Source organism: Diceros bicornis, chromosome 23 (genome assembly GCF_020826845.1).
Source record: "Diceros bicornis minor isolate mBicDic1 chromosome 23, mDicBic1.mat.cur, whole genome shotgun sequence".
Classification (NCBI taxonomy): Eukaryota; Metazoa; Chordata; class Mammalia; order Perissodactyla; family Rhinocerotidae; genus Diceros; species Diceros bicornis.
This window is the reverse complement of record NC_080762.1, coordinates 51,357,391-51,384,688: the sequence shown is the minus strand read 5'-3', so window position 1 is coordinate 51,384,688 and position 27,298 is coordinate 51,357,391. Positions and strand designations below refer to the sequence as shown.

The 27,298-nt window shown below is 38.3% G+C and overlaps 1 protein-coding gene across 1 annotated transcript in view; it reads right to left on the bottom strand.

The window, feature by feature from the left end:
• ELOVL4 (ELOVL fatty acid elongase 4) overlaps positions 1–12,672 on the bottom strand; it is a 30,994-nt gene extending 18,322 nt beyond the window's left edge. The window contains exon 1 of the mRNA XM_058566732.1: positions 12,300–12,672. Coding sequence (XP_058422715.1) covers positions 12,300–12,399 — 100 coding nt within the window. The 5' untranslated portion in view covers positions 12,400–12,672. The remainder of the gene's footprint in view (positions 1–12,299) is intronic.
• Between the last annotated feature and the right edge of the window lie 14,626 nt (positions 12,673–27,298).

The window sequence follows — 27,298 nt, the reverse complement described above, 5'->3', positions numbered from 1 at the left end:
GTTAAAGAAAAATTACCATCAATAATTAATCTTGGGAGAAGAGTTTAAACTGAAAAGACAGAACATTTTATAACATATATTGAGAAGATAGCATATTTTATAATTCAGGAGATTAAATACATAACAAGTATAACTGTGAATTCTGAATTACTTAGAAAGACTCTTTTAAAAAAAAACCTCTTTTTTAGATAATGTAAACCAGATTTTAATAAATAATAAAATATTTGTCATCAATTGTTTTGAAGTAACCCACGTCCTTTAGAAATCTCTACTTATATACAAACAATAGTACTTAATTCTTACAGCAAATTATCACTACGTATATTAAAGCAACTTTCTTGAAAATCTCTAATAGATCTCCTCCCTTTGTAAAGGCTGATTTCTTTTAAAGCTTTTTATAACTCAGGATTTCCACCAGTCAGAATGAACTTCTTCCCCAAGTAGTCTAAGCTGGCCATCATCTCCCAGAAGAAAAACTAGTAAAATTTTTAATTTTTAGAACATCCAGATTCCTAGAATTAACAAGAAAGAGCACAAGACTACAGTAGGAAATAATCCTAGTCGGGTGATGAAGTCACGTAAAGCAGAGGGAATGTGGCACCGGGCCAGAGACAGGACCTGAATGAAGAACAACTGGATCTAGCCCTCATGGTCCCTGTCTAACTCCATGACTGTGAACCTGAAACTCTCTGAACCACATTTCCTCCACGTGAAATGGGGCAATAACAAGATCACCCAAATCACAGAGCTGCTTTTAGGCTCAAATTGAAAACCCTCTGTAGGAAGCCCCTCCAACATGAGCTCTTTTGGCATTTAAACAGTAGTAAATATCTATTTCTTTTGAAATTCGTAAAGCACACTGTGATTACCTCTATCATACCATATCAGTCCGGTCACTGTCTGCTTAATCATGTCCCACACCAGACTGGGCAGGTGCTGTACCGTTCTCTCTACAGCCACAAAGGCTTGCACAGTGGATGCACCTAGCAAATGGCTGAGGACTAGCAGACTGAATCAAGGCCACCAAGTGCCTAGAAAATTAATATTATTATTAGGGCCACTGCTACTGTGAGAACCAACACTCAAGACATTTCTAAATCTCCCTTTGATTCAGGTAAAATGAGCAACAATTATTGGTCAATACGGTTCTAAAAGATACACAAAGTCCCTGTTGGGGTAAAAAACAACTAAACGTAGGGGCCGGCCTCGTGGCCTAGTGGTTAAGTTCAGCATGCTCCGCTTTGGTGGCCCGGGCTTGGATCCCAGGTGCAGACCTACACCACTCATCAACGGCCATGCTGTGGTGACATCCCACATACAAAATAGAGGAAGATGGGCACAGATGTTAGCTCAGGGTGAATCTTTCTCAAGCAAAAAAAGACGAAGACTGGTGACATGTTAGCTCATGGCAAATCTTCCTCAGGAAAAAAAAACAAAACTAAATGTTCTATAAAAATCCATGCCATTGTTTGGTTTTCTTACATATATTTTAAAATTAATAGCTTAAGAACATTTTAAAATTATTCCTTTTTCAGAGTACTATATAGTAGCAGATTATCAGAGAAATTAGGAACACTCCATTCCCTTGCTATTCAAAGTGTGGTCCATGCTCCAGGAGAAAAGCATCACCTGGAAGCTTACTAGAAATGCAGACTCTCAGGCCTCACTCCAGTCCTACTAAGCCAGAATCCGTATTTTAATAAGATTCCCAGGTGATTTACACATGTAAGTCTAAGAAGCACCATTCTAAGACTACTCAGAAAGGGGCGCCTACTTTACATAATATGTAATCATGTCATAAAAGTTTGGTTGACTTGTTCCAAGAGTCTACTGAATAAACCAGCTACTTCTTTCTCTTTTGACGTCCACATCTGTTTAACCTACCATAAACAAAAGAAATGCACAAGTCTAACAACCAACTAGTAGCTTCGGAGTACATTAAGGCATCAAGAAGTATGTACTACAGATCATCCTCTGAAACTATTCATCCTTCTTTAATAAGTTAGAACCAACAACTGCAAATCAACTCCATTTTTTTATACCTGGCTACTAATCACTAATATGCAAGTGATATTGTTAAAAATCCATTTGCCTCTACTGACTACACAAAAATAACGGTTACTCAACGTCACACTGTATACTAAAGGCCCCAAAAAGAATCTGCAGTCCTTTTCCTGATTAATTGATGTCTTCCTCCACGCGTGAGAAATGCCATGAGGGTCTGGGCCACAGCCCTGATTCCTTCATGTACCTCCATAACAATGCCTACTATACAAGCACCCTCAAACATTTGTTAAAAGGAATTGTTAATGAAAAATGTAGATGACTGTTGTCAAGAAGAGTTTGAGAAAGATCTTATCTGACAGGGATAAACTCAATGACGCTGTAAGGCCTCTTCTAGGTTCTAGCTTAAAATGGGATGCTTAATATATTCTCGAAGCCAAGTAAGAGCCTGGGTATCAGGAGGTGTAAAGGGCAGAGGTAGGGGAGAAAGGGTCTTCACACCACTCGATGCAATGGGGCAGGGAACCATCTGAGATATGCTCTAGAAATAAAACACAGATTCTGAAGGTGGTGGATGAATGAGAGAGATGCGTTTCCTACTGAGTCAGGGAAATTTCTGTTTTATCCCCCTGTGTACTCAGGAACGAGGATGATGGTCTGGGTGTGGAAGAGCGCCTGGATGAACGTAAGGAAGGGCAGCCCTTGCAGAATGCAGAGGTGAACCAGGCAGAGGCTGGGCTCAAAAATGACCAAGAGGTCAGGGTGTGACGGGCACAGGAGGGAACAGGGGTCTTCACCGCAAGACAAGGGTATGCTGCAGTGTCTGAAGGTGCAGGGAACAAATGGCCTGAGAGCGGTCTGGCGCAGGTTAGAACAAGAGGGCAACAATGTTCTGTGTAACTCAGTTGTGTAATGGTCACTCGAGAGCCTGAAAGAATGAGGGAGCAGTTATAAAAGAAAGGAAAAATGAATTCTGGTTCCAAGTTTGCCTGAAGAGAGATCATGATAAACGTAGAAAGTAAGAGAAATTATAAAGTTCCCCATAGAAAGCAGACAAACAGGGATGGATTCAGAGGCTGCAAAGGAGAAAAGACAAGAACATAGATGAGATGAGTGAATTAATGTGTGAGTCAAGCTGAAGACTGATTACTCTGAGGTTTAATGTGGGAGGGTTAGTACCAGATGGATAAGATTCAAGGAAAGTCAGTATACTCACTTGGAAAGCGGGGGTAACAATGGTATTCAGCCCACAGGAAGACGAGGATTGAATGTGATTATACATATAAAGCATTGGACATAGCGCCTGGCACTCAGCAAGCATCCCATACATGTTCACTATTATTAGGAGGCAATAAAACAGTATTTGTGGGATGAACAGGGAGGCCGTGCCACATCATGAGAAGGTCACCGATGTGAGAAGGAGAAAGGTCCTGACTCCATCCCAGCACTGTTATTTCCAGCTGCGTAGTTTTAAGTCTATTCTTCATCACAGAATGGCTAAACAATACCTACCTTATGGGGATGCTGTGAACATTAAGTGAGATTAGGTGTACAGAACGCATACTACAACATTTTACAGCCCAGGACGGTCCTATACTAGAAGCTCAATAAATGCAGAGTTTCACCATGTGCAGATGATTATCTAAATTCATGGTTAAAAAAAGGACATATTTGTAAAAGCTAGTTCATAGGGAAAAGCGAAACAATGCCGGGCAGCAGGGGGATGTGGGGCAATAAGAGGTCTGGGGGAAAAATATACATTTTATTCATAAATACATCTGATACAGAAGAATGACGCCTCACATCCTGGAAGCCAAGATGGAATGCAGATACAGAGTTTTCCTTCTGACCCCATTTTCACATTTTGCTGAGATTCTCAGAAAAAGCATTCATAAAACTGCCTCCCTGTGCTAATCTGGGGGTTTAAAGTCCAAACATCCCCCCTTAGTGCTGCCAATGATCTTAAGGTTTTAAGAAAATTGAAATGGTGTTTCCCTTTAGCAAAAAAAGACTGAAGATACCATCGGAGTGTGTATGTGTGTTTTACTGGAGACTTTGGACAAAATATTCTCTTGCTAACAGTTCTATAAGCTGAATATCCACTGGGTAAAATACTGTTGATCCTGAATTTATTCCTTTTCACTAATTAACAATAGTTTCTAGTTGTATTATGAAATTTGCCAAACAATTTCATACCTCACTTTGAATATACTTTTTTATCGTCCTATCTACTCCATCATATGGAAGTCAACTTCATCTTCTCAAGCTAAATACCACTTTTTATATTTTATATGTAAATTATATATATTCATATATATGGTATAAATATATAAATTTATATAAATAAATATCACTTTTTAGTTTAATCTCATACAACAGCCCTTACAGTACCTTTGAGCATTTCCGACGTCTCTTTAGATTATCTCTGGGGGTATTACGACTTTGTTCAGATTTAGTATTCTAAATAGCGATACTATATAGATAAGCTAGCGTTATAAGATAAGGTAAAATAAGAGAAGACACACAGGTCAGAGGATTGATTATTGCTTTGGCTAGTGTGATGGGGAAACAAAACAACCCATTTAGACCCATTTCCACTACAGCGCTCATCCACAAGTTACTTAGCTTCCAGGACACAGGGACTTCCAACATATGGAAATAACAGTGCCTGCCAGGTCTATCTCCAGGGTTGTCTGAGGTTCTTGGTAAAACTGTAAAGCAAAATACAAAGGCAAGGTTGTCTTCCCTGTTATCTGCTACTTCCCAGCCCCTTGGGTACCTTTTTAAGGCAACAGGTATGCATTGTCTTTATAAGGCCATTTTACTATAAGCTGAAAAAAGAATCAGTTATTTTACCATTGAACACTGAAGAAAGATTAAATCTAGAGGTGCTATCATATTAATTCCATAATATATGAAATTCTTTTTTTTTAATTGTGGTAAAAAACATGTAATATAAAATTTACCATCTTAATCACTTTTTTAAGTATACAGTTTGTGTTAAGTATATTCACATTGTTGTGAAACCAATCTCCAGAACTTTTTCATCTTGCAAAACTGAACCTCTAGACCCATTAAACAAAAACTCCCCAGGCCCCCAGCCCCTGGCAACCACCACTCTACTTTCTGTTCCTATGAATCGGACTACTTTAGAGACCTCACATAAGTGGAATCATCACTATTTGTCTTTTTGGGACTGGCTTATTTCACTTAACATAATGTCCTCAAAGCTCATCTATGTTGCAGCATATGTCAGAGTTTCTTTCCTTTTAAGGCTGAGTAACATTCCACTGCATGTCTATACCACATCTAGTTTATCCATTCATCCATCACTTGACATTTGGGTTGCCTGCACCTCTTGGCTATCATGAACAATGCCACTATGAACATGAGTGTGCAAAAACATATGAAATTCTTTAACAATACATACCTGTGCTTAAGTTTTCATTCGATAAACAAATAAAATGAAACAGAGAAGCTTATTCCTTCTGAATACTCCAGTTCAAAACCACAAATGCCTTTACATGATTACACCTAACAGTGAGTAACTGATTCCTGCAGTGGATTCATGCACCTGCTTTCAAATTCCAAGACTTACATTCTAATTAAAATGTAATCACAAATAAAATACCATACCGACGTATTTGTTTAAGAATGACAACATTCCATGAAGAAAAATATACGACAAAAGTAACATTTTAAAATTAACATTTTGGTTAAGGAACATACACCAACATCATTTCGTTTCTTTTGTTTTCCCCGTATTTTAGGACCCACACATTCTTAGCAATTTTACTAAAATTTTAAGCCATACTTCCAAAGTTGTTAGAAATGCTCAAAGATAAAGTGCCTATAATTGAAAATCTTTTGTAATGATATATGACCAAGTTTTGCATTTTCTATAGAAAACTATAAAGTAAGATTAAGTTTAGACTATCTAAGCCACTGCTTTATAGGAGATACTATAAAGATTCAATCAAGTGGCCTTAGGAGATCATGAGTTTCAATCTTCTCATGGTTAGGTAGAAATATGAGACCAAAAGAATCATGAATAACTTGCCCAAGACCATGTAACAAGCCACACTCATAAGCTGCATATTACATAATAAACGTAATGTATAATGGTATACATTACATAAATAATGTATAATAAACTTATTCTTTAATGTATTGCTCCTGCTTTTGACGAAATAGTTAACTCGTGGTTATTCAAGGAATATCTAGATAATTAAATAGGTACAGTATCATGGCAGCAAACACAGTGCTGTGTGAAAGCAGGTGCTGAAATATCTGTATCCCTTTGTTTTTCTCTTCCTTTACCTATTTCTTATGGAGCAGATAAGAGAAAGTAAAAAAGTCTAAATATGAATCTGTTATTTTTACTATTTGGGCAGCACTGATAACAGTTTCATTGGAAATGATTGGAATTATTGCATCAAATGAGGCTTTTGAATTACTGATTAACGTCTGTTTATCTGAAATTGCTTTACCTATCTAAAGAATTTTTACAAGTTGCATCTGTATCCAGAATTTTAGAGCCAGGTCAGACCTTAGAGACTACCTAATTCAACTGTCTCAATTTACAGATGAAAAAAGTTGAGGTTAGAAAAGCAAACGGACCTGCCCAAACTCTCCCAGCTAATGAGCAGAGATCCAGGACTAAAGCCTGGGTCATCTGAACCCCGGGCCAGAGTTCTTTCCATTCTCTGTTCCCTGCCGCCCTCCTCACATCCACACACACAACAGTGCTTCCGCAGAGACAATGAAGACAGAAGAATCGTATCTGATTTTATATCTCTTGAAAGTAACTATTTTATGCTAATAAATGATTTAATGGTTTGATTTCTTCATTAAATTTAGTCGTCATTGAATTTATGACTAACTTATGATAAAGATCATTAAAAAAACTATCTGTAATTTAGTGTGGTTCAAAACTTTATTAGTGTCTATTTGAAATTATGTTAGATTAAGGGGGTCATCTCTTGATACATATCAAATCAACAAATATATGTGGCACTCCCTAGCGCTGGGGAGAAAAATACAAAGAAGTGAAAAAGTAAATGATAATGAAGGTTTAAACAGTTCAAAACAAGAGAGTCAGAGAAAGAATGGCACAAAGACTTACACAAGGAAGTGCCAAGGGCAAGGGGACCAGATGAAGGAAGGACCCGCTGCGGGTACCATAGCCAAGAACGCTTTGTGAAGGAGGGATGCGGCGCTGGGCCCTGGCGAAAGCGCATCTGCAGAGGCAGACAGCGGGAAGGGCAGTAGAGGCAAAAGGAGCAGTGTGATGGGAAACACAAAGTTGGACACGCACACATTTTACTCAAGGGCGAGTTACCCAAGTTGGAGGGAGTTGCAGGTCTGTGGGTGGGGAAATGCGGCCTGACCACGTCAGAATGGAAATTTGGAAACTGGTGTTTGAAAGGCCATGTATTTCCTCCCTTCTCTTTTCTAAAAGTCCAAACCCACATGATTTTTAAAAATGGATTCTAGTACATTCTCATTGCAAGGGAAAATAAAACAACAGCACCTTGTTTTGTGAACAGGAGGATGTTCTGATATTGAAAAGGACAAAAGAGCCATCCAAAGTGAGAAAAGACAAATTCCATTATGCAACTCTTCTCTATGTGCTAATATATATCTAATTCAAATTAACAAGTGACTCAATAAATCCAAAATAAACCTTATATTAATAATATTAAATTACTTACTAATGACATTATCATATGACTTGAGAAAAAAATAAACCAAATTGAATTTTAAAAGGATGACCAGCTTCTTTCCGGCTCTTAAGATCAGAAAAGCATTGTCTGATATAATTATCTCTGTAATTCTTAAAACCACGTCTCTCTAAGCCAAAGAATCTGACTATGGAAAACTGTGTCCTGACACCAGTTTTAGAATCTGCACTGTTTGACCCTCCTAGAATTCCATCTGCGATAGGATGTTCTGCTCTGTGCTCTTGGGGAACAGACAAGAGTATCAGCCACTACAGTCCAGCAGACCCAGACCTCAGTGAAGGGAATAACAAGAACCAAACAAACAAACAGAACTCTAAAATGGCATGGACTTGCTAGAGTCTTCAGGGAGGTTATGAGAGAAGGATAATTCTAGAAAATCACTAAAACACCAACCAAGGGAGATCCCACATTCAGAACTGGTACTGCTCCACTCGTCTTGAATTAGCTGCCTGGAACTTAGAAGGTCTTTTCTCAAAGAAACGTCAAAAATGGTGACAGGGTTCCCAGGCTGGACCAACCAAAAAAACAAAACCTATTCTAGACATAACATGGATGAAGAACCAAACACTGACTATGACGAATAATAAAACTAATGTAACTACACTGTACAGTGTAAGACACACGGTGTCTGGGGCCTAGCACTCCTGGGACCGACCTGCTCCCATCCCAGCTGACTTCAAGCCCCAGTCTTGGCAAACCAGATGACTCACTGGCCCTTAAGCACATTCCCAGTTTCCATGCATTTTCAGTCTCTGACACCCTTTTCCTTAGTCTACCTATCCAAGTACTCTCGGACAGCAGCCACATCAACTTCACATGGTGAAACAGCTACAAGATTCTAAAAATAGAGCTCGCATGTTCTCGTCACAACTCAAGATTGCAGTAAAGACAGAAGCAGAGATGAGAAGAGTAGAGCAGGACTTTTCTGACCTTCCCTAGCCCCCAGGGAGGCCTGACTGACAGATCACACCACCTCAGACCACAGCCATGACCCCTAGACTTCGTAAGCTGCACGGGGGCAGTGACCAAGTGTCTTCAGTCTCTCCCCAGAGCCCAGTACTGTGCCTGCACATGGCGAGTCGTGTGGAAAGAATGAATGATTATATAAGCCTAGCCTTCAAATTTTATCTCTTATAGGAATCCTTCCTCCTCCTGTACCACTCATCCCCTTCTCCCTTCTGCTCCCTCCAAAGTGAATTTAAGGACCCAGCTACGCTGGCCTTTTATGCTCTAACTTCAACTCTCAAATAGACATAAATTTTTCACCAAAATGTGAACAGAGAGCAATGCCAACCACCCCCCCACACACACGTGCACGTGTATACATACTCCACGAACAATGGCTGTTTAAAAACATGTGATCAAAAAGAAATATGGTGGCTCAGGAGACACCTGGCCTTACCGTGGGCACACTGGCTTTCCAAGACATTTCTAGGCTAAATGTCAGTTACACAAAAGGCTACCAATAAGTACTTATTAAAATAATCAGTGAATGCAATGGATAATGTAGATAATTTGGGTATTTATAGATTGGGGAATATTTAGATGCATCTGTTTAAAAAATTTCGATACAACTTTTCTTGATTAGATATACACTTTGTGACCAGGATGCCAGTGCTAATAATTTTAATGTACTCATAAAGTGAAAGAATAGAAGAAGAAAACAAACACAATGACATCAGAGGACCTATTCCCATACCACTAATAGGTATAAAGTCTCACATCAGTCTCTCTCTATATATAAAATAAACCAAGATTAACTTACTTGTTCAAAGTATCTAAAAATATAATATAGAGAAGTAGAAAATTATTTTTGCTGCTTTTCTAAAAGTACATCTCTTTCAAAGTTTAAATTCCAATGTATAAAGTGTTAATAATATAGTAACAGTAACATCTTCTGTGTTAATACACTACGGACCATATTCTGTATTTGCTAGATATGCGCCATTGAAAAGTCCACTTTTCAAACATTGCTTTGGACATGCTTTATTAAATAGCACCATTTGATATAATTGCTCAAAATGATATTTCTCCAGAAACTGTTTTCCCTAGGGCAAAAATCTCTTGGATCATCAAATATACTCTACAGATCTGTAGAGGATCTGTACAGGACTGTGCATATAACCACAGTCTTGGGAACGGGAGCACTCATGGCACAGCTCCTTGCTCATTTCCTGCTCTCCCTGAATAATCTGTATCCTTTCCCCACACTCACCCCACTATTTCTCAAGATCATCTTTCTCTCCACCCATTCTTATTTCCCCCTCTTTCCAAACATCTGACTCATCAACTTTTTCTTCAGCCTCATTTTTCTACTTCGAAACTCCTTCACCCAGATTTTCACGAAATTGTAGTGAGAGGAGATCCTCTTGGGGTTGGAACAGTGTGAAGGAGGCAAAGAAAAGGAAGGTGGAGAGCACGGAAAGGAGGGGGGAGGCAGGGAAAGGAAATGGGATACCACAGGTTTCAGGTCTATTCTGCCTCAATCTGAAAAATATTCCTCCTTACCCAGCAGCAAGCCACAACAGACTATATCCCACTAAGCCTCTATGCTGGTTAAGAAATACCATCCACCTACACTAGTAGCTCGTTACAGAAAGCAAGGAAGCTGTCTCAGGTTTCGTTAAGTGGATAGCCAGGGCATGGGCCAATACCTCCCCTCCCACCTGTGAGTGAGAGGTCACTTGTGTTCCAGTGGCTACTCTCACTTCTAAGGCTTGGGCCACAATATGATATTATTTTATATGCCCTTCACACGCTAGTAGCAAGCCTTCACATGAGGCAACTGCACAAAATTTCCTATTTCATTCACGATATTTTTTACCCAAACATCATTAGGAACCATCACAGAAAGGTGTAGTCTACCTTTGCTCTCAGTTGTTCTTTCTGAGACACAAGAGATGGGAAAGCTCTGCGATAGGAAGGGAATGACAGACAGGAATGAGAACGTCCAGGTGTGGCGCTATACCAAGATTGGAGGACCTCAACAATGTCTGAGTTCTCAAGTATGCAAAGTGCAATTACCTGCCAAAGAGCTAGTCTGATGTTCAGCTCTGACCGATTGTGTAATGGGAAACCCTGATGCAATGTTCAAATAACCAAAATCACAGAGATGAAGGGAAGGGTGCATCTTGCCCAGTTTTTGTAGGTACAGCATATCCTCCGTGTAAGAGTACATAGAAAAAAGACATAAAAAGGAAAAAATCCACTAAAAACTGCCTTTTAACCATTTTCAATTGCAATGGCTAATTAAATAGCTTATTTCTCAATATTGAGATCTAGAAAAAAACACACTAAAACACACTTTTCTAAAGAAGTTAAAGCCACATCAATGTCAAAGAATCATTTTATCTCACACAGAAATCATTCCAGCAACACATTTTCTCCACAACATATATTCCATGTATTGTACTGTTCTCATGCTGTACCCACTACCCCATTTACTCTAACAACAAATACAAACACTACAGGAATATATTTTCAGTTCTAGGGACGGAAGGCAGAGTCATACGGCGGAACGTGGATTTCCTCCACTGCTGAGATGCAGTGCAATACCGCAAAAGGACTAGAAAATTTTAAATCATAAGATCATTTCCAAAATCCTGTTAACATTATTTTTTATTTCAAAAACTTTTAAATTCTTTAAAACCAAAAGCAAGTGAAGCAAATGAAGCAAACAAATGGTAAATGTAAAAATAACATATTACAGGTGCTCCCGCCAGAAGAGCTGCATAAATCAACCAACTGACAGCCCTGTCAAATAAACTGCAACAGCTAAAGGGAAAAGTTTGCTGATTTAAGAAAACCGTATATATGTAGGCTTCTGGGACAACCTCTAGGTGCTGCTGTAGAGACCCTCTTCGTAAAGACTTCTTTCTTTCCCAGTGTTTTAGCCTCCCCCTCCCCCTGACCGCACTGCACTGCGCAAGCGGTTACAGACAACAGTTCAAACGGATGTGCTGTTGAAGAGGCCTCAGAAACCAGCATTCTTCAAGGTTCAAGGGGCCAAACAATGGCTTTTTACTTTTCGTTCCAAATTATACTGTAGATGGATGAGCTAGACTAGAAAATATTAGCAGGTTGTGTCAAAGCAACCAGGAGGGCGAAGACGCAGAGACAGCCACCAATGGAGCCTCCCCCTCCTCCAGCCATCTCTCCGTGCGCAATATTATTAAATGTTAAAACCAATCCCGCGCCTCAGTTAGAACTGTCAGATGAGGGGAGATGCGGGAGCACAGGGTGGGGCGGTTCCTGCGACGAGCCCTTAGCTGCACAGCCTCCATCTGATGTGTCAGCTCCTGCATCCGAGGAGCTGATGAGAGATGGTGGCAGCTCAGAGGAAAACCCTGCGAGCGTCGCGTCGGGGGGAGGAGGCCTTAACGTTCGGATCAGATTAACCAGTGCCCGACCGCGGCCCCCGCGCCCGGCGCCGCCTCTGATCCGCAGCATCCCAAGAGCCGCAGGCGGTGGGGCTGCAGGGCCGGGGCGCTCCGAGGCGGGGACCGGTGTGTCCCGCAGGGCTGGGCGCAGATGGGGAAGCGGCGGCTTTACCTGCGATGGACCAGGTCCAGCGGTAGAATTCCACGGTGTCGTTGAGCGCCGTGGACACCACGTTCAGGACACTGCCTGGCTCCGAGTCCAGGAGCCCCATCGCGGCGGTAAGCGGGCGCTGGTGGCGGCGCGAGGAGAAAGCGGAGACCCCGCGGGAGGGGTGACCTCGGGGGCGACGGCCGAGGTAGGGAGCGGCAGCCGGGGACCCCTCTCACGGCGGCGGCCCAGCCGCGTCTTCTCCTCCTCCTCGGGGCGCCGCGGCGGCGGGGATGCGGCGGCTGCGAGCCGGGCGGAGGAGAAGGTGCCGTCAAGGCTCCCCGGAGGAGGAGGAGAAGGAGACCCTGCCGTGAGCGCCGGGCACTGCACCAGCCTGCCTCCTCGCGCCGCAGCCGCTCCAATCTCCTGGGCCCGCGTCACGTGAGCGCGCGCGGGGCGGAGGGGCCGGCGCGCCCCTCCTCCCGCCCGCGCGCGGGGACTCGCGCGCAGGGATGCCGCCGTCGGGGGGCGGCCGGAGCCGGGTCCGCGCAGGCGCGCGCCCCGCGCTCCTCGTTCCCCCTTCCGCGGTCGCGCCGGAGCCAAAACACGTGGGCTTCTGCGTGTCGCCTTCCCCCGCGAGTCTCCCCAAGCTCCTTCCCCGCCTCCCTCCCCGGCATCAGGCTCTTGAGGAGGAGTACGCCGCCTTTCCACGGGTAACCTCGCGTCGGCCCGGGGTGCGTCTGGGCCAAGATGAGATGGACGAGGTGTTTTGGTCCTTATCTGTCACCCACCTCGATTTACCTTGTGTTCTGTTTCCTGCACCCACACCAGCACATGATTGTCACCGTGACAAGGGAAATGCACAAGTTATCCCTCTACATAAGTGAAGGGATGTTTGTCTTCCATGCTACAATGATGGAGAATGGACTTTGGGGTCTACTCGGTGTGCTGTAGACACTTTTAATATACATGAATTAGTCAAAGCAATATAATTGTGTTAAATGAAGCCATTAGGAGTTCAGAGAAGAGGGAGGGCCTAGAGGGGCCTTACAGTTGAAGTCCGCTTGGACCTGAAGGATTTGCGGTGAATCTTAAAGGGTAATTGCTCAGGGAACAAGGGGCAATCTAGGCGAGACAGGAAAAAGTAATTTTTTATTCTAAAAAATTGTTTAGACAAGAAGGTGGGAGGAAATAGGAAACTCTACCCCTGAAAAGTGAACCCTTGCAAAATAACAAAAATATACTACATACAATTCATAATTTGATAGTTTCTGACATCAAACAAGACCTTTGAGAACAGTCCAGTAACCTTTTCACCTAATTTTTATTTAAAGAGGTCACCTACTTTTTGTTTAATCTTTTCTCCAACTGTTGATTTAGGAGGCGACATTTAAAGGCCACTGAGTCAAGTGTGTGATTGTTTCTGCCCTTGGACAGTTACAATAATGTGAATGCTTTTATCATATTTATTTGATTTCTTTATTTTCCAGTTAACCTGGCTATATATTCTTTGACTGTATTTTATATTGGAAGTATCCTACAGGATAAAAATTATTTTTGGTTCCTTGTTGAGGACCTAACTCAGTGCTGGATGATGAAAAATTACAGTTTATATGTCTTTCAAGCATAATAAAGACCATTATAAGTGCAGGAAATTTACGGAGAGAAGATAATTAAAAGTAACTGATTTATTATATCACTCAAGGAACCAGTCTGCATTAAATGCTCTATTCTTGAAATTAACCAAATAAAATGTAATTTATCAAATGTATTTGCCAGATTAAAGTTTTTTGGATTGAAATTATAGTTTCTCAAGTCTCAACCCCAAGTTATATGTTTCAGACAGATTCTAGTAGCTATATAAAAAAAGTCCAGTGAAGTTTCTACATTTGGCAGGTGGATCAAGATCAATGATCTACTCATATACTTTGATGATCTAGCAAAGTTTGGATTAGTTTGAAATTTCCAAACTTCATCTAGAAAATTGATTACTTCTTCTCTATTGTGAAATCCTGCATGCTTTTTACTGAGAACAGATCCCCACCCTCACCTGCGTTCACATACACGAAACCTCAGCATCTTGTTTAATACAATGTGAAATTGTTAAAACTGCCTCAGCTGTTTCCCCAGCCTCTCTTATAGTGGAGGCCAACTTCAGTCCCTCTATTCACTAGGGGGCGCCTGTCTCATATAAGAAAATCCTAGACAAGCGATGACAAATGTAAGTCAGGAGTGACACTTATACTTCCTCCACATTCCACCTGGAAGAGTAATATGTTTGTTTGCATTTATGAGCTGTCCAAACATACACCAAGAACCAGAGCCCTAGAACTTACCCTCTCTGGAGCCCTATTACCCAACATGGAGACTAACAATCTGGTACTCAATTCTTAAGTAGTTTACAAGTACCGGTGACCAACAAACACCAAAACCCACCTAGGCTGTTTGTGCAGAGGGAGGGAGACCTGCCTGTCCACTCATCTGGAGTGACAGCCATCTAACCAAGATCTTGGTGGCGTCATGACAGAACAATATCAAGTACAAGTATTGATAATATCTGCAAAATTTTGAGAACAGAGAATTCTTTGTTGTGGGTTGAATACAAATAGGATACAGTTATCTGCAAAAACTAAGAAGATGATTGTAATACAAATGATTTTATATAAAATAGCAAAATATTTTTAAATGTCTTACAGCTTATATGTTTACAGAGTTAACAATATGAATCAAGCTATCTATTTTTTTTTCTGTGTTTCCACCTTTCCACGTTGGCAATACTGTCAGCAACCTGTGCTTTCAAAGAAAAGTGAACCTGGCAGCCTGTTGAATCAGGAGTGAAAAGAAGTAGTCTGGGGGCCGGCCCGGTGGCGCAAGCGGTTGAGTGCGCGCGCTCCGCTGCGGCGGCCCGGGGTTCGCTGGTTCGGATCCCGGGCGCGCACCGACGCACTGCTTGGTGAGCCATGCTGTGGCGGCGTCCCATATAAGGTGGAGGAGGATGGGCACGGATGTTAGCCCAGGGCCGTCTTCCTCAGCAAAAAAAGAGGAGGATTGGCGGATGTTAGCTCAGGGCTGATCTCCTCACAAAAAAAAAAAAAAAAAAAAAGAAGTAGTCTGATAAAGAAGAACCAGAGAAAGACCCTCAATCTTACAGAAGTAAATTTTGCTAAGTGGATAATACTTAACAGAAAATGGAGAAAATGTTGATGATACTAATTGCTGTCTATTAGTTCCAGTCTTTTGTTTTATTCCACTCACCACTCCTCCCCAACTCCACAATGATAAAAAATATGTAGCACACATGACATAATCAGGTTCTTAACTAATTGGGAATTACATTCTTGCCTTAAGACATCTTTCATGGTAAAATTTTTAAGATGTTTACTTTTTTGTTACCTTGTATTCAATTATTTTTATTTTATTAAATGGATATAGATTCTTCTTATAATACATTAGCATTTAAAAAGTAACAAAAAGTACAATGAAGCAAAAATCTCCCCATAATCTCATCTCTCATTCTTAATAGAGATTATTTTTCCAGATTTTAACATGCTTATATAAGCTCTTTTTTCTTTACACAAATGGTAATTTATTATAATAATGTTCCATAATCTGCTTTTTAAAAACTTAACAATATATCAGAAGCACTTTTCAACATAAAAATACTGAATACTTAAAATTTCATTATATGGATATACCATAATTCATTTAAACACTACAATATATATGGGTATTTAGATTGTTTCCAGTATGAGCTCTTATATCAATTTGGCTATGAGTAGCCATGTATACACAATTTTGTGAACTTGTCTAATTATTTCTTAGCATAAATTTCTACAAGGGAAATTTCTGGGTCAGGGAGTTTTAATTTAAAAATTTTGATACATGATGCCTGATTATCCTCCAAAAATGTTATGTCAATTTACAATTCCACCAAAATCTATGAAAGTGTGCTCATTTCCCCACAATCCATTCTCTTTACTGAATTTAATTATGTTTTGTAATCATTACAAGCCTGATAGGCAAATATTGATATTTCATTGTTGCTTAACAGTTTATCATGTTTCTTGGCACTTGTTTGCATTTTTTTGCACATTTTCTATTAGTTCTGTCTATTTTTTCACATATTTAAAAGAAACGTATTAAGGTTATTAACAATTTGTTATATATGTTGCAAATATATTTTCCCAGTTTACTTGTCTTATACTGGATTTATTATAATAATTTTTAACTGGGCGTACTGGAGGCTCAGGATAAGTCAGGTTCCACCAGAATTATGTATCAGAATGCCTCATGGTATTTTCAAACTGTATAACCCTTGGCAGTTCTGATCCACACTTCCAGGAGTATATGCTACTCCCTTCCCAAAAATCTCAACTACAAATACCTAATGTATATTCATTATTTGGGGGTCACTCAGTATGTACATCTATACACCCGGTCTATATTCGTCCTCTGTTATAGGTGAATGCCATTGGTCTCATCTCTCTTCACATAGCCATACTTCAAGGCAATGTAGCCATACTTCAAGTCTTGCATTCAAGGGCATAGTGATAAGACTCCCAAACCATGGTATTTCTGCCGGTTCTTCCTGGCTGGGTTACACCAAGGAAAGTTCTGTCACTCTCAAATGAATATTGTCTGGGTTTCCAGTTACTTAATTTACTATATCCTATAACATCTCATCTTCACCAGTGATGTAAACCTTGACCAAGAAATCTGATAATAAATGGAAGGTGTTAAGGAGAATGCCTCGTCACCCTGCTCTTCTCACTACTAAAGAATAGGCTGGTTTAACTGTAGGAGAAGACAAAAGGGGCCCCTAAGAGGAAATTAATTCACCATGATAAAGGAAATAAACTGGCTGTATTTCAAGGACTTAGTATAAAAACCCAACTCTTGGTTCCAGGCCAGCATTTAACTGATTACAGAAGCAATTCCTCGCCAGCCATCCTGATACTCTGGGACTGCCTTAAGGAAAATGGCTATATGTGAATGAATATAAAGAAATTTGCTAGTAATTACTGTAAGTTTTGGGCCCAGCAGGTGTGCAGTGGGACTCTCAGGAAAAATGAATGACCACACAAAAATGAATGACCTCCATCAGACCTTGGAGAAACAGCCTGGACCCGGAAGAATCCACATACAAAACTAAAAGGCAAATAACAACTGAGGGAAAATATTGGCTCCTATAGCATCCCTTGTATATCTGGTCCCTCTTTCTCATTCTTTTTCACCAGCCTTTCTTCTTTCTGACCTTTGAATGTTAGAATTATTTCTGATTGCATTATAGTCTTCTTTTTTTCTTATATTATACTTCCTATCTAAATTATTTGATCCACTCTCATGGCATTGGTTGCCATCTGTTTATAACTCCCAAATATATATCTCTAGCTTAAATCCTCCTTTCAAGCTCATATATTTCACAGCTTGTGTGATATTTTTTCGTTGATGTGCCTCAGGCATCTGAATCTCAGCATGTTAAAACCTATTTCCCTCCCCCCAATCTGCTCTTTCTTCATAGTTATCTATTTCAACACATGCCAAAAGTCATCACTGACACTTTATTCTCCTTACCACTCACATTCAATCCGTGATCAGGTTCTAACAATTCTACATGCAAAATATGTCTTGATTCCTTCCACTTCCCTCAGCTCTACAGCATACACTTTAACCTAAGCCTCCGTCATCTCCTCTTTACCTTAATCACCTAAGTCACCTCTTAACTGGTCTCCAAGCATCCATTTCTTGTTTTCTACAGCTTATTCTCACTTAGGAGTTTCAGTATTCTTTTAAAATTGCCCATCAGATCATAGCGCTTCTTAACTTAAAACCTCTTAATGCTTCTACTGCTCTCAGGATGCTCCAAAGCCTCCACATATGCCTCTGTTCAACACTCCTCTGCCACTTCTGCATTCACTCTAGAGTAAAGCTATTCTGGACTTTCATTTTCTCCAAAGAGCCAAGCTCCTCCCTGCCTCAGGGCTTTTGCACATGACTTTTCTCTTTCTTGGAATGCTCCTTCACAGCCTCCTATTAGCACTAACTCCCACCTTTCCATTAATATATCGCTTCCATGGAGAAGCTCTTCCTGATCCCATAACTAGGTTAGTTCCTTGTTTTATGCACCTTCATGGTATCTTGTACTTTTCTATCATACTATTTGTATCATTTAGTATTATGTCTGGATATATATTACAGGAAAACTCCATATAAGAATACCTGACACATGATAGATGGTTTTTTTTTTTTTTCTGATTTAAAGGAAGTCAGGAAGTAGGCAGACCAAAGCTAGTAGAGAGAAAAGGATCGGTAAAAGGTAAGCACCTGGGGCTGGCCCGGTGGTACAAGCGGTGAAGTGCGCGCACTCCACTGCAGCGGCCCAACGGTCACCGGTTTGGATCTCAGGCGCACACCGACGCACCGCTTGACAAGCCATGCTGTGGCAGCATCTCATATAAAGTAAAGGAAGATGGGCATGGATGTAGCCCAGGACCAGTCTTCCTCAGCAAAAAGAGGAGGATTGGCAGATGTTAGCTCAGGGCTGATCTTCCTCACAAAAAGAAAAAAAAGGTAAGCACCTTATAATAGCTTCAAAATACATAAAGCAGTTTTTTACAGACTAAGGAAAAAACTTGACAAATTCAAAATCATTGTTAGAGAATTTAATACCCTTCTCCTATAATTGATAGAATAAATGGACAAAAATAAGCAAAAATATATATTTGTATCACTATGTAAACCACTTGACCTGGTTGAGGGTTATGGGATACCATATCCAATTACTGCAGAATAAACATTCCTTTTAGTGCACATGGAACGTTCACAAAGATCTATAATTTTCTGGGCCATCAAATAATTCTCAATAAATTTCAAAGAATTGAAATAATATACTCTATGTTCTCTGACCACAAGGGAATTAAATGAGAAGTCATTAACAACAAAATACCCATTAAATAGATAACTACTTGTACATTAAGCTATATGAGGTTATATAACACATGGGTCAAAAAAGAGTTCAAGGTAGAAATTTGAAAATAGCCCAAACTGAGTAATAATTAGAACACAACATACTAAAATGTGTGGGATGCAGCTAAAGTAGCCTTTGGAGAAACAAGTAACTTCAAATAATTTTATTAGACAAGAAGAAAGATTTACAATCAATGTTCTAAACTTTTAACTTAAAAAGATGGGGGGAAAAGTGAATTAAAATAAAAATAAGTAGAAGAAATAAAATAATAAAGATAAGAGCAGAAATAAAAGGAAATAGAAAATAGTCAATTGAGGAAATCAGCGCAGCCAACAGTAGACTCTTTGAAGAGATTAAGAAAATTGATAAACCCTGGGCTAGGCTAATCAAAAAAAAAAAATAGAGAATGAACGAAAGTTATTATTACAGAACCTACAGGCATTAAAAGAATAATAAAGGGCCAGGCCCAGTGGCCTAGTGGTTAAGTTTGGCATGCCCTGCTTTGGTGGCCCAGGTTTGGTTCCCAGGTGCCGACCTACACCACTCGTCTGTCAGTGGCCATGCTGTGGTAGCAGCACACATACAAAAAGAGGAAGATTGGCAACATATGTTAGCTCAGGGCAAATCTTCCTCAGGAAAAAAAAAAAAGGATAATAAGGTAATATTATGAATAACTTTATGCTAGAAGATTTGATAAATTGGATAAAAGAACTAGTTCCTTGAAAAATGTGATTTGTCAAAACCAAAACAAGAAGAAATGTAAAATCTGAACAGCCCTGAAACTATGAAATAAATTAAGTTTATAGTTTAAACTTTAAACATCATTGCAATCTATGAAACATTTAAGGAAAAAATAATACCAATCTTACACAAATTTTTTCAGAATATAGAAGAGAAGTCTTCTTAACTCATAATGTCAGCACAACTCTGATATCAAAATCTAAAAGGACTTGTCAAGAAATGTAAATTACAGTCCCACATTCCTCATGAACGTGATGTAAAAACCATTTAAAAATTTATCAAATCAAATTCAGCAAAATATAAAGACAATACATCTTTAATGTGTATGCACCTAATAACAGAGTGTCAGAATACATGAGGCAAAAACTAATAGAACCGCAAGGAGAAATTGAATATTCCATTATTATAGCTGGAGACTTCAACACCTATTTTTCAGTCATTGATAAGTCAAACAGGCAGAAAATCAGTAGGGATATAGTTAACCTAAACAACACTATCTGTCAACCTGATCTAACCAACATAAAATACTCCACCCAACAACAGAACACACCTTATTCTCAAGTGCATATGGAAGATTCACCAAGAGACTACATTCTTGGCCATAAACACACCTTAACAAATTTAAAAGAATAGAAGTCATACAAACTATGTCCTCAGACCACAATACAGTTAAACTAGAAATCAATAACAGAAAAATAACTGGAAAAACCTCAACTATGTGGAGATTAAGCAACATATTTCTAAATAACACATGGGTCTAAGAATAAGTCTCAAGAGAAATTTAAAAATATTTTTAAATGAAAATGAAAATATAATATTAAAATTTGTAGGATGCAGCACCTAAATAATTAGACACCAAGATCAAGTGGGATTTATTCCAGTAACGCAAGGCTGGCTCAAAATCCAAAAATCAGCTAAAGCAGTGCTTAGAGAGGTGTTTTTTAAAGCATTAAATGAATATATTAGAAAAAAAAAGATCTAAAATCATTAATCTAAGCTTCCATCTTAGGAAACTAGAGAAAGAAGAGCAACATAAGTCTAAAGCAAGCAGAAGAAAAGAAATAAAAATTAGAGCAGAAATCAGTGAAATTGAAAACAAGAACAACAGATAAAATCAACAAAACCAAAAGCTACATCTTTGAAAATGTGAATAAAATTGACAAACCTCTGATCATGCCAACTAAGAAAAAAAGAAAGAAGACACAAATTTTTAACATCAGAAATGAAAGATTTGTCATCACTGGTCATTAAAAGGATGAGCATTAAAAGAATGATAAATTAGTACTCAGCACAAATCTATGCCCACAAATTTGATAACTTATATGAAATGGACCGATTTCTTGAAAGACACAAACTACCAAAATTCGTACAAGGAGAAATAGAAAATCGGAATAGAACTATATCTATGAAAGAAGTTGAATCAATTATTCATAACCTTCCAAAAAAGAAAACACCCAGTTCCAGATGGTTTCCCTGGCAAATTCTACCAAACATTTAAGGAGGAAATTATACCAATTCTCTACAATTTCTTCCAGAAAATGAAACCAGAGGGAACACTTTCTAACTCATTCTATGAGCCACCATTACCCCAATACAAAAACCAGACAAAGACATTACAATAAAAGAAAATTACAGACCAAAATCTCTCATAAACATAGATGTAAAAATCCTCAACAAAATATTGCCAAATTGAGTCCAACAGTGTATAAAAATAATTAGACACCAAGATCAAGTGGGCTTCATTCCAGTTATGCAAGGCTGGCTCAACATCCAAAAATCAGTGTAATCCATCACATCAACAGGCTAAAGAAGAAAAATCATATCAATTTTATTAACTGATACAGAAAAGACATTTGACAAAACTCATCATTCATTGGTGGTAAAAACTCTCAGCAAACAAAGAATAGAAGGAATTTTATCAACTTGACAAAGAGTCTCTAGAAATAACTCACAGCTAACATCATATTCAAGGGTGAGAAACTAGACATTTTCTCCCTAAAATAGTACACAAAGCAAGGATATCTTTTCTCACTACTCCAATTCAACATCATACTAGAAGTCCTAGCCAGTACAATAAGACAAGAAAAGGAAATAAATGTATGCAGATTGGAAAAGAAGAAATAAAACTATCTTTATTCACAGATGACATGATTATCTATGTGGAAAATCCCAAGGAATCAACAACAACAACAACAACAAAAAACTCTTGGAAATAATAAATATAGGAAGTTCACAGGATATGAGGATAATATACAAAAGTTAATTGCTTTATTAGTAATGAACAATTGGAATTTAAAATTTAAAAAACAGTATCATTTACAATGGCATCTAAGAAAATGAAATACTTAGGTATTAATCTAACTTAGGTATATAATCTAAATTATATATAAGATCTACATATGAAAACTACAAAACCCTAATGAAGTAAATAAAAGTATAAATAAATGGAGAGATATGATATTCTATGTTCATTGATTGGGAGACTAAATATTGTTAAGATGTTAGTTCTTCCCAACCTGTTCTACATATTCAATATAATACCAATCAAAATCCCAGCAAGCTATTTTGTAAATATTGTTAAACTGATTCTAAAGTTTTTTGTGGAATTCAAAAGACCTAGAATGGCTAACACAATACTGAAGAAGAACAAAATTGGAGAACTTAAACTACCTGATTTCAAGACTTGCTCTAAAACTACAGTAATCAAGACAGTGTAGTATTGGGGAAAGAATGGACAAATAGAACAATGGAAATAATACAGAGCCCAGAAACAGACCTACACATATATAGTCAACTGATCTTTGACAAAGGAACAAAGGCAATTCAATGGGGAAAAGATAGTCTTTTAACAAATGGAAAAATTGTATGTTTATTTACAAAACAAATCATAATTAAAAGACCTAGACAGAGCCCATATATCTTTCACCAAAATTAACTTAAATTGTATCATAGACCTAAACATAAAATGCAGAATAATAAAATTTCTAGATGAAAACATAGGAGAAAATCTAGGTGACCTTGGTTTTGGTGATGAGTTTTTTAGATACAACACTGAAGGCATAATCCATGAAAGAAAAAAATTAAGTCATTAAAATAAAAAACTTCTGTGAAATAATGTTTAGAGAATGAAAAACAAGCCACAGACTTGGAGAAAATATTTGCAAAACACTTATCTGATAAAGGACTTGTATCCAAAATATACAAGGAACTCTTAAAACTCAACAATAATAAAAGAAACAACCCCATTTAAAAATAAGAAAAGGATCTGGACACCTCATCAAAGAAAATATACAGATAGCAAATAAACATGTGAGATGCTTAATGTCATTTATCATTAGAGAACGTCAAATTAAAACAACCAGCTACCACTACATGCCTATTAGAATGGCTAAATTACAAGAAAACTGACAATACCAATTGCTAGTGAGGTTACAGGGCAACAGGAACTCTCATTCACTGATAGTAGGAATGCAAAATTGTACAGCCACTTTGCAAGACAGTTTAGCAGCTTCTTACAATGCTAAACACAGCCTTACCATACAATCCAGAAATTGTATTCCTGGGTCCTTACCCAACTGATTTGAAAACTTATGTCCACACAAGAACCTACACATATTTATAGCAGCTTTATTCATAATCACTGAAAACTGAAAACAACCAAGCTACTCTTCAATAGAAGAAAGGATAAATGAATTGTGGTACATCCATACAATGGAACATTATTCAGCAGTAAAAAGAAATAAGATATCAAGCCATGAAAGACATGCATGAAACTTAAATGTATACTGTTCAGTGAAAGAAACTAGTCCAGAAAGGCTACATACTGTATGATTCCAATTATGTGACATTTCTGAACAGGCAAAACTATAGAAATAGTAAAAAGATCTGTGGTTTCCAGGGAATCAGGGAGATGGAAGGTTGAATATGCCTAGTATAGCAGTGAAATTATTCTGTATGATATCATAATGGCAGATAAATAACACTATGCATTTCTTACAACCCATAGAACTTTACAGCAGAGAGTGAACCTTAACATATGAACATTTTTTTTAAATCATTTAGAAGGTTGGGTAATCCCAGGATGGAATACAGGCTGTGACAAAATAATCTAAATGTATTAAAATATGTATAGAACAATCTCACTGAAGAGGATCAGGGTAAAATTTGCCAACCTAAGTAAATTTGGAAATGAGTAGAGTTGGTAAGACTAAAGGCAAAAGGAACTGCACATAGACACTGTACTCTAGTTGATAAAGTTGTTTGCCACTGGGGTGTGAGCCAACAATTCTGATATTGCTAAACATATATACTGGAATTGAACAATTAAGTAAATGGATGGCAATTGGTGTGAGCCAGGTTTCTCACTGTTGGAGTAGTTTACAAAAAAGCAAGGAGAGGAGGCTAGAATGATCCATGTAGTAATAGATTAGTGTTAGAGACACCAGTATGAACTCATTTTTAGCTTAATATAGATACAGATGGTTACATATAGATATATTTATAGTTATGTGTATATATACTTAGTACACAGATTTTGGTTTCTAATAGCATTCTCTAATCAAAGTAACCAGGGATCCTTGGAAAAATGACTGAGGGCAGGAAATGTATAAGATGATCCTGAAATATCTCTTAGTATCAGAAAGTAAAGAGTTGCTCAAAGAGGGCCATCCCCAGTGGCCTAGTGTAAGTTCAGTGTGCTGTGCTTCAGTGGCCTGGGTTCGGTTCCCTGGCATGGGCATACACCTCTCATCTGTCAGTGGCCGTGCTATGGTGGCAGCTCACATACAAAAAAAAAAAAAAAAAAGAGGAAGATTGGCAATAGATGTTAGCTCAGGGTGAATCTTCCTCAGAAAAAACAAAAACGGATTGCTCAAAGAAAAAAACCCAGATTGGTGTGGGTACAGCAATGGGACACAGGAGACAACTGGAAGAGCTCCCAATGCTCAAAGCAGGAGCACTTGGTGAAACTAAATAAAGTAGTATTGTATTGTAACCCAAAGTGTACAATAAATATCCATGAATCCATACTGATATAAATAAATGATTGACTAAATGAATAAATGGGGAGGAAGAGATAAATAACCCTTGCAGAAGAATTCTGAATAATGACATGGATACTCCACCGTCAAAGAGGTGGAGCATAACACCCCACTCCTTAAGTAAGGGCTACATGTAGTGACTTCCTTCCAAAGAGTACAGTATGGAAACGGGGAAAAAAGAGTAACTTTACAACAGATAAACCTGAGAAACACTACAGGTGATCAAGGTCAACATCAACAATGATAAGAAATGCTGATGGTATGTACCCTTGCTCTGATGGAATAAAAATGGCACTTTACCTCTGTGGACTTTCTCCCCCCAAACTCGTAACCACAATCGAATCATGTGAAACAAATCAGATAAATTCCAATAGAGGGATATTCTACAAAATATCTAAGTAGTACTCCTCAAAACTGTTAAGATCATCAGAAGCAAGGAAAGGCTGAGAAACTGTCATAGCCAAGAGGAGCCTAAGGAGACATGAAAACTAAAAGTAATGTAGTATCCTGGATGGGATCCTGGAACAGAAGAAGAACATGAGGTAAAAACTAAGGTCATCTGAATAAAGTACTGACTCAATATTGGTTCAATAAGTGTACAATTGTACAATAATTAACAAATATACCATACTAATGTAAGATGTTAATAATAAGGGAAACTGAGTTTGGGGTATATGGGAACTTTGCACTTTCTTTGCATTTTTTGTTTAAATCCAAACTGTTCTAAAAAAAAAGATTATTTTAAAAATTATAAATAACTAAAAAGTGAAAAAATACTTATAACATTTTGCAATAAGTTCAAGTATAGGAATATATCTCTTAAAGAAATAACTACTATGTATCTTATGTAAAGTAGGTTTAATAATAGTACTTACAGCATAAGCAGGTTGTGAAGCTTAAATGTGGTCAGTCATGTAAAGTAGTACGAGCACTCAATAACTGTTGGTTGCTACTGTTTTTGTTATTATTCAAAGCTGACTCTGACTCAGGTACAATCCTCAAGGAATTAACAGTAGATTAGAGAGATAAGTTAAAAAGGTGAGTATGATAAAGTGTAGTAAGTGATGATAAATGGCTCTTACCTTACTGATTATGTGACCTTGGAAAATGAGTCAATCTCACTGCCTCAGCCTCTGGCATCCAATAAGTATAGCAATAATGATGATATTAACCTCAACAACTACGTTGATGACAAATTAAGACTTAAGTATGATGGAGTGCAATGGAAACAGGAGGATCTCCTAACCTAGACTGGGAACGTCTGTGGCTTACCAGAAAAGGTAGTAGCTAAGATACATGTCAGGAATAAATATTAACTAATTCATGTGTTCATTCAACAAACATTCATTGAGTTTCTACTGTGTATGTCAGGCACTGCTCCATTATTTTTTGAAAATCAAATCAAGAATGATTTCCCCACTCCATTGCTGCCTTCCATAACCTTTGTTTTCTTTTAAATGTTTGACATCAGTCAATTTCACATCTGGGGCCAACAGGTATTCTTTGGAGAAAAATTTCTTTGTAAACTGGAAAATGTCCTGCCCAAAGCATAGTATACGGAATTAAATTGCAGGCATTTGGCAGTGAATAGGACTTAAATGATCATAAAACTCTCCCTGATTATAAAGTCAAACTAGAAAGTGAAAAAAATATTATGTCCTCATGCCCAACTAAGATCATTTTACCGAGAAACTGAATCAAGTCTATAAAAAATAAGGTCTATCTGGTAGAGTTAATTTAACTGATAAGCAAACTCACACATTTTAATTGCCAAAGATGAATTAGATTCAGCAACATTTCTTATATTATTAGTAATATTTTGGTCCAGAATAACACAAATGGTTTCCAAATAAAGGATGACATACGAGTTAGTGTTGAGCACAAAATTGTGAAATAATTGGTCTCTTGGTAAATTTCTGGTGGTATGCATTTATTTACTCTTTTTTGGTCTAGAATAAATAAGGATAAGACTAAAGGAATGCAACATATATTGAGCATATTTTATTAGATCCTAACTAGTAGGTTGCTTATTTTACTGATGGGATTTTCTTTTGGCATTTTGTCTGCAACAGATAATAGACTTTAAGAAGAGCAACTAGGAAGATAGTGTGTTATAATGGAAAGCATCCTGGACCAGAAATCAGGAGGCCTCAGTTCTCATTTTATCTCTGGTCCTAAGGTGTGTGGACATGGGCAAGTCACTAGTCTTTTTGTGGCTCAATCTTCTTGTCTGGTAACTGAAGAGAATGCATTCACTATCTACTGTATATAATTGT